Source organism: Saccostrea echinata, unplaced genomic scaffold, assembly GCF_033153115.1.
Source record: "Saccostrea echinata isolate AGI-Se365-2 ecotype Australia unplaced genomic scaffold, CSIRO_AGI_Sech_v1 ptg000001l, whole genome shotgun sequence".
Classification (NCBI taxonomy): domain Eukaryota; kingdom Metazoa; phylum Mollusca; class Bivalvia; order Ostreida; family Ostreidae; genus Saccostrea; species Saccostrea echinata.
In genome coordinates this window covers 28,715,001-28,724,215 of record NW_026889750.1, presented here as the reverse complement: position 1 = coordinate 28,724,215, position 9,215 = coordinate 28,715,001, and the positions used below count along the sequence as shown (strand labels likewise).

Genomic DNA, 9,215 nt, shown 5'->3' with positions numbered 1-9,215 from the left:
ACATATTTTTCGATCTATCAGAGAATCTCACTCTCAAACTTGTTCAAATTGTAATCAAATCTGAAGGATCACATTCAAATATATATTAGTAAACATTTTTCAAAAGTACCTTGTAGTAACGGAATTATCATGCTATGGATTAATTAATTTTACTCTTTACAAACGCTTTTAACAGGAAATGGATTTTTTTGAAGAAGGAAAAAAAGTGGAATACCCGTGGACATACTAAATAAATGTAAACAAAACAAAAACCAATTTTACCATGTTTTAGGCACAATGGAATCTTAAATTTTTTATAAAGTCATTTTTTGAACAAGTCCAATTTCATCAATTTCAAATGTTGAATATACAGGGTGTTTAAACAAACACGCGGACTGTGTGTTTGTCCTTGTTCATCTTACAAGATCTGTGTCGACAGATGAACATCTCAAAAAATAAATATGCCATTCTGCAGGCTTTTTTAACTCTATTGCTGTGCCAAAATTGACAACTTTATTCATTCCGTATTGCTCATTCATTGCATATTAGAGAGGAAACTACTAGTATTTGCAGAGAGTTTAAAGTATTGAATCAAGAAATTCAAATAAAAGAAAGATACATATATGTTCTTATTTCTTGCTTAAAAAGCATCTCCAATAGGATGTATTATCCTCATATATTCTCTAAAAGATATGAGCTATTCGAAAGTATATATAATATATTAGGGATGTCAAAGAATAGTCGACTATACTATTCGACTATCAGTCGAATGGACCGACGATCGAAATAATGAAACGACATTCGAATATTATTATAATTAAATAAATGAAATAGAAGTTATACAAAACTGAGAAACCGTCTTTTTCAGAGACAGTCGATAAGATAATTATCCTAAACAAAAAAACTGGGGACTTTCCACATACACGTGTATAGGAAGTACAGTTATTGTAAGTGCTTTGCTACGGCGAACATTATTTGTCAGTAACTGTCTGTGTTGTTCATGTAATAAATTATCTACCAATATACTAGGCTTTGTTTGTAAAATTAATAATTGGATTTGATCTTATACCATAAACTAATTATCTTTTGTTATTTTAAGATTGGTCAAATGCAAGGAACAAACCATAGATGTGCCATGTTTTGACACTTCGATAATTATTAAAACAATTTGCTTATATTTCACACTGCTTCAGGACATTTTTAGCCGGAGCAATCAATAATTGAATAAGCAGTATCTACATGTAACTTTTTAACAATTTCACAGGCACCTGATGTATGGATAGTGCGAGATAACCCCCCCCCCCCTCCCTCCCCAATTTATTTCATAATAAGCTTTAAAAAAAAATATCGGCAGGTCATTTTTTAATGCTTACCAAAATAAAAAGTGACTGTATGTACAGACCGATTTATGAATTCGTTTGACGTTGAAATCATACATTTTGGATAATTAGGTTTCTAAATTTATTTCATATAATCATGCTATCCACGTGTAGCGTTACATTAATTTTGATGTTACTTTTTAAATAGATTAAAGTAAAAAGGTTTTTGAGTTATAAATAGGTCATGTATCAGACTGGTGAAGTTTGAAATAAAATTTTATTTTCAGAAAATGTTCAGAATATTCGACTATCGTTCGAATAATGCAGTCGAATAACCGACTAAGGAATATATATATATATATATATATATATATATATATATATATATATATATATATATATATATATATATATATATATATATATATATATATATATATATAGAATCCATGGATACAAAGACAATCTCTGATGCTAGATTATATCTGAAAAAGATTGTCTCTAATTAGTGGCTTATACAAGGAGTAAATGTTCCTCTGCATTCACATGATATGTGCAAGATGATACATAAATTATTACTGTTTTCGGAGCTGTGATGTCCCACTGCTTTTCCTTCAAATCCTTCTTCAATGCATTCAAAGTTATCGAATGAAGTCAAATAAACACATCTCGTTTGTCCACATTCGTGTTAATTGACTTAAGCACTTGACCTTAGAAGCACCTTGTTATTATCTTTAACCATTTTAAAAAATAAAGAAAATGTCTTTTAAAGGCCCCTTTTCAAAACTACGTTAATGTATATCGATTGTATTTTTCTTTTGTTTCATATATAAGGAAAAAAAAAAACAAATAAGCGAAGCAAAAAAAGAATTTAACCTTTATTAGATAGAAGATTGTAAACATTTTAGTCATTAGTCTTTCAATATATTACATATTTTGTGAATTGTTTACTTGAAGCATAGTTACATAGAAACAATAGAACAATAGATCTGTAAGCTAGTTGATGAACGACACAGAACCAGAAATATTAAGGTGCAGAAGTAATGCTGATTTTATTAATCCTTATCTTGCAAATATGATGCTTGTTTATGCTCGCTTATTAAGAATGTCTGGTGCAAGCAGATGAAAACACATTTTAAAATCTATTTTCTCATGCTGCTGCTAATATACCGGTATGTTATAGAAAATGGACTTGATGAAGCATACTAGTAAACTTTTATTTAAAAAATTTAAATAACTAGTTTGAAACTACATTAAAAATAATCATTAGTTAAGTCTTTGAATTATGTTGTGGAGTACATTCACAAAACGAAATAAATCAGCATCAAGAAATAGACTAATATATGCCTTTTCAATCGATAAAACTGGGATGCTATTATTTCTGAACAATTGTTTTATAGGCATTCTGAAGTGATGTTTAGTTATCCTTTCATGATTTCTACCAACATGACAACTCCTGCCCCGATCGCTGCTATCATTCCTATGATGCTGAAGGCAAAAGCGAAGTGGTAGTTAAAGTCAGAGTTTTCGTACAAATCGTTTGTTTTGGCCGCATACACTGCTACTGATATGAGGATAAACACCGCTACAGAAATAAAGCATTATTAAATTGCAGGCAACCGAGAAAATATGAAAAAATGTTTATTGGGAAATGGCAAGAAAGTCAAATTTATCTGTAATATAAATGACTTAAGTTTCTTTTTCTATAACTTGTAAGTAGACTATCCAGCAAATTGAAAATATTGTCGAAAAAAACTATATATAAAATTATCAATTTTTTTTAAAGAAAATACAATCTTAAAGATAGCATCTACATCAAATGTCACTTACCTCCAGCGAAAGCTGTGCCTATCGCCACAAATAGAATTATTTGCTTGTCTTTCAGAACAAACAGCTTTAATATTGCCATGACTGCTGCTACCACCAATACCAGAAAACCAAGGACGCTCATCGCTCGGACAGCCTTGAGCCAGTCTGTAATAAGGAAATGTCATAACAGGAATGTCATGTGAAAAATACAACAGACTTAACACTTTCCAATATCAACTGATTTTTTAGTACTCTTTTTGGCTTATGCAATTTTTTTATTCTTTTGATTTTTTGTTTTGTATACTTTTTAACTTGTTTAAAATGTAATTCAACTTGGCAGGAATGATTTTATCTTCACTTTCGCCTTTTTAAATGATTAATCTGAAGGAAATCAGATCAAAATTAGACTTTGAAGAAAATATATTTGTACCGTCATCTGTAAGTTCCACATCAGTGCATTCATTATCTCCAGTCAAAACTAGTTCAGTGCACGTCTTCCATAGACCTGAATTTATCTTTAATAATGTGGCATCTATAAATATCCAATAAGGTGACGCCAAACCAATTAATTGAAAGACAGCTGCACATATTGTTGTCACCAATGCAATGAGCAGAAATTTAGAGGCTTCCATATCTTCAAATCTGAAACAAATTGCATTACTTATCAGTTTTATATATAAAAAGTACCAGAAAAGAATAATGTTGCTTGTAAAAAGGGTAATTATAATTATATCTTATAAGCTAATGTCATATTAAATACGTTTCAATACATGAAATATTACCTCCTTGAAAAGAAGAAAACTCATGCTGTGGATTTCAACCCAACATTTCGATATGTTGACGACGTTTTATCAGTTAACAATAGTTATTGTCATTCATATGTCAACTCGATTTATCCCAATGAAAACGAAATAAAGCACACCTAAAGACTCTGCCACATCTGCTTTATAAATGGATGCCTTGGATATTTTACTGCCTATGGACGTTTAGGGCAAATTACTACTAAATTATATGACAAACGGGATGACTTCAGTTTTTCCAACATCAACTTTCCCTTTTTATTAATGATATTCTGTAACCCTTGCAACTGGTGTTTTTGCCCACCTCCCCAACTGATTCGATACTCAAGAGCAACTTCTGAATACTATCAACTTTAAAACACAGGCAAGTTACTGACAAAAAAGTTGATGTCGCAGGATTGTGAGCTATTTCATTTGAAGGCAACTTTATTTCAAATTTTAAGATCATTATAATTCATTACATATACCTTGTTTGCAAGTACAACCAATCTTTGGGTCGTATTTTGGCTGAATATGATTCCCACCAATTGTTATGCAATTGTTTTATACCATTGATTACTCCAATTGCCAGATCAATAAAAAGAGCTCACGGCTGGTGTGACCGGTGAATCTGGACATGTTTATTTCTCCTAGTCATCTAATCTCACATATGGTGTTTCAGAGGTCCTTGTTTTAGCCTGTTTTCCGGCTTTAATCTAGATAACTCAATTCCATTAAATCAGTAATTTTCTAATAGACGTGTAAATGACAATCCAAGCGAATTAAAGCATGCACAAATATACTTGAAGGAGTAACATCATGATTGAAGTTGATGCCCTTTCCCCTAAACTGTAAACATTTTCATTTCATGACATGTTATTCTGGACAATTACGTTATTTGGTCATTTTCTGAAAGAAAGAATGTACAGTTTCTACACTACTTTGCAGTCGAGGCACAAACACATATCAAAAAATTAAAATCGATTATTTGCCTAAAACAAGTGTGCTCAATACGTTATTGTAATTGTATGCTTCTTTAAATTCTATTCTATATTGACTTCATACTTTATAGTCTATTAATCTTTTTCTTCAATAAATACAGATTTGTATTTAACTTAAGTAATATCTAACATATATACTGAAACGCAAAAGAAATGCAACATCCTATCTTAGAGGGGAAAAAATTGGATATAGGGTGTGATTTTGGATTTAACGACGACGGACCTAATTCATTTCTGCAATATAGATTTTTTATTCAAATTTTTATATGAGGTAAAGTGACTTTAGGTGATTTAAAATCAATAAAAAAAATCATATGGTCATCGATGTAGATTTTTAATGGGGATCGTTTCAAAAGTTGGCGATGGAAATCAATAATTACTATAGGAAGTAATGGGAAATTGCCAGTGTAGGGTATAAGAGTGATCATTGAAAAAAAATTCTGCTATAGAATTTTTATTCATATTAAATGTTAACAAGACAATTTACCAGCAAATTATGTCAATGGGTCATCGGCTTAGATTTTCAAGGGGACACGTCAAACTCATGTGTAGGGCACATTTTGGGGGAAATTTTCAATGAAAATACCTTGGCCAAATAAATCATTTATTTATAAAATTAACAAATGTATATAAATCGAAATATTTACAATATTTTTGAATTGAGAGGAAACGTTTGAATATCTTTAAAATAATTAAAAATGTATATTTTTTAATCTTTTGCAATACATTATTAAGTCAATTTGATTCAAGGCATATGCGCGGTTTTCTGCGCAGTGGCGCTAAATTTCGAATTAGGTCCGTCGTCCTTAAAAAGTAAGGGATCTTCATTTTTGAGTAGTTGTTAATTTAACAGTTGAATGACGTTCATCCCGTTACCGGACCAAAGTTCGATCCCGACTTAACGGAAATAAAAAAAAATACTGTTAAGCCAAAAATTGGCTATAATTTGGAGTTACAAGAGTTTGTCTCTGTTCATCATAAGTATTGCAGCAATATTCAAAAAAAAGTTCTTTTTTCCCGCATGTGATGCCAAGGCTTTCTGAAAATGACTTTAAGCACGCATTTCCATTGCTTCAGCTGGAAATTCTCAAAATGAGACGAACGAGAGTTGCAAATGCAAAGATGCACTTTATAACGACTCATTATGTTCACACGTTTCATTAGCTTGAGTTACAGTCCGTGGACCGGAAGTCTGAAGGTTGCTAGACTGTGCAAGGTTCGAGGAAATTCGACCTCAGCATTTGAAAAACAGGCATTTCGAAAAGGCTGAAGAATATTTCTTTCGTTCAGACCAAGAGACTGATGCACTTAATACATCGTAAAATCCGAGCTGCAATTGTTGTGCATGGCACGCTTCAATAAATGGCGGGATGGGTGAGGATGAGGGGATGGTAACGGATATTTGTTTCTTTCTACGATAAAAAGATAAAAATCAATGTCTCATTCAAATTTCAGATGTTTTTAAATCAAGTTTTATGTTACTGTTAAAATTTGTGCTAAATTGTGAATTTCATTAAAAAAAAAAACTTCAGGTATTTGTAGTTAACGCTTGTTGCGTTTCTTTTGCGTTTCGGTATAATTTGAATTCTCTGTCGTTTTAAATAGGAGAGTAATAAAATGCTGGAATGTGTAAGGGAAGAAGATTGTTAAAAATGAGATTCGAAGCAGGACGGAAAACGCACATTACTAAACGGCGACATGATGATCTTGTGAAAATATATTTTCTTTGACTGTCATACCTGGACAGTGCTGAACTAAGCCTTAAATTTGACAAGATAGCTTTGTCGTCAAACCCTTCAAAGTACAATTAAGTACAATCTTATACTCCCAGTATTGAAATATTTCTCAAATTGATCGAGTCTCCAAAGTGAAAGATAAACTTTGGACATTTCAGCGTAGATAAGGACGTCCATATAAAGTGACCCTGAACAAATGCTAATGTTCTTTTTCATACACACTAAGTTTCCGATGCGAACTAGAATTAATAATGAAAAGGTATACGCTTGCCCTGATAACGCTAAGTGAATATAGAATGAAAGCAAACTTGATCTCGCTGTGCCTGACTGTGACGACGTCACCAATTAGTTTTACGCGTAGTTTCTCAGAAATAAAGGCGTGGTCCAAATCATTCTGATAGTAGTGAATATGAAAATTAATATGAAAGAAGCTTAATCTGACAAAGATTGGGACATATTCTTGAATATACTTATTCATTTTTTAAAATCCATCTGACGTGATAATGTAAAGATTTTTTATAAAATCGTAGAATGACGATTTTTAATATAATAACTTGTTAGAAAAACACATTCCCTCGAATAACTGAAGATCTAAAAAATAATAAAACACGTGAAAGTAATCGGAGCTGAGCATGCAATTTTGCTTAATTCTGTGATTTATCATAACTGCAATGTGAAAAACTTAGTTTGTAGAACACGGACGCGTATTAGTGCCATTTTGACAATTCTTATCTTTTTATTTCAACACATTAATATGTAAAATTTATACTTTAATCTGTAAATTTTACAGTTTACCTTTAAATTGTGCACTTCAATCTGTGAATATTACACTCTAATTATTGTACATTTTAATCTATATCAATCAAATGGTCATATCAAGGTGTTTAAAGTCCAGGCTTTTTGACATCACTGACAGCTGCTTTTTCAACAAAAATGGAACTCGTAAATTTACTTACCTTGTCTTTGGTCATTTGCAAAATTATTTTGTTAAAAAAACATTCTAATTGTACACACAAGTATTCTGAAGTTGATATTAAAAAGATGCTTGAGTTTCTGATTGACAATATCTATGTGGTTTTTGGAGACCAAGTCTTCCAACAATATTTTGGAATTCCCATGGGTACCAATTGCGCACTGTTATAAGCAGATCTATTATTGTATAAATCAGAATTTATTCAAAATCGTATGAATGAGAAAAAAAACTCTTGCTATGGCCTTCAACTCGACATTTACATATATCGACGACGTATTATCAAATAACAATAGTTATTTCCATCCATATGTTAACACGATATATCCCAGTGAGCTTGAAATAAAATATACCACAGAGTATGACACATCTGTTGCATATGTGGATATTTTACTAGAAAAATACTTTAATTGTAATCTACCAACAAAGCTGTATGATAAACGTGATGACTTCAATTTCTCTATCGTCAATTTTCCTTACTTTTGTAGCAATATACCCTTATCGCCTGCATTTGGGGGTTTTGTTTTCCAGTTGATTCGACATGCAAAAGCATGCGCTCTGTATGAACAATTTCTAAAGCGAGGAAAGCTATTGACAAACCATTTGATGAAACAAGGATATCGACAATCTCGTTTGAAGTTATCATTTAATGTGAGTAAAGCTTGCTACTAGTAACTGGCTACAACATTTGAGTAAAGTTAGATACTAGTAAATGGCTACTAGTCACTGACTTAAAATGTGAGCAAAGCCACCTGGCTACTAGAAATTGTAAAGGTGTAGCTTCTAGTAAAGGTACGTAGCTTCTAGTAACTGGCTACATTACAAACTGTAAAGAAAAAAGTAATAATGTATTACGTATACAAATTAATATGTGAATTGTAGTACTAACGTTTTTTGATTAATCAAGTGCATTTAGGTGGATTGCAATGTTTAAGCGACCCAAAAGAGGTTGCTTAAAATAAGATTGTTCATAAAACAAAGTAGATATTAACCTTGAGGTTATGAAAATACCCATGTTGGAACTTTTTTTTTGGGGGGGGGGGGGTGTTTTTGTTCCATTACTACATATGTTCAACTCATGTTCGATTTGTTGATGTTGTAAATTTTAAGTAATGTAAAGCAAGAATGTTGAAGCTTTGCGTAACAATTCTGTAATTACAGAATTGTCACGCAAAGCTTCAACATTCTTGTAAATTAACCATTTATAAATGGTTAATTTACAAAGGTTTTATAATTTTTTTTTTTTATTCTGGTAATTGCACATAGTGTTTTCAGTATCCAAAAACTAAAGTATGTTTTCATCTCATTAATTAAATATACGCTACACAATCATTTACTATTTAGTGTTCAATCAAAATGCCAATTGAAAGACATTGACACCGAACAAAGAATTTTCTTGTACATACAACCCATTTTTTACGATAATAAATAATAGTGAAAATAAAACGTTTAATTCTTTGTTTTGATTTATTTTTATTTTATTTTAGACTTATTTTACATACAAAGTAATCATAATCGCAAACTTTACCATGTTTACGTGTGTCTCATGAAATGTACTTGTCGCCGAAGATATAACAATAGATAAACGTTGTACGTCAGCCATATGCTATGGGGAGAACCTT

At 31.3% G+C, this 9,215-nt stretch overlaps 1 protein-coding gene across 1 annotated transcript; it reads right to left on the bottom strand.

Annotated features, from left to right (window-relative positions):
- Positions 1-2,218: 2,218 nt before the first annotated feature.
- On the bottom strand, positions 2,219-3,739 carry LOC133188929 (uncharacterized). Its single transcript, XM_061324403.1, has 3 exons — positions 3,538-3,739; positions 3,129-3,272; positions 2,219-2,883 (listed from the first exon to the last, which is right to left on the bottom strand). The coding sequence occupies exons 1-3, from the start codon at positions 3,737-3,739 to the stop codon at positions 2,720-2,722; spliced, it is 510 nt and encodes a 169-aa protein (XP_061180387.1). The 3' UTR covers positions 2,219-2,719.
- Between the last annotated feature and the right edge of the window lie 5,476 nt (positions 3,740-9,215).

Bases quoted from the DNA above. Each gene is read 5' to 3' on its own strand.
- LOC133188929 (XM_061324403.1), bottom strand. From the start codon at position 3,739: ATGGAAGCCTCTAAATTTCTGCTCATTGCATTGGTGACAACAATATGT. The intron at 3,273-3,537 runs GTACAAATATAT...TCCTTATTACAG, and splicing joins TGTGGAACTTACAGATGACG to ACTGGCTCAAGGCTGTCCGA. The intron at 2,884-3,128 runs GTAAGTGACATT...TTATTTCTGTAG, and splicing joins AGGCACAGCTTTCGCTGGAG to CGGTGTTTATCCTCATATCA.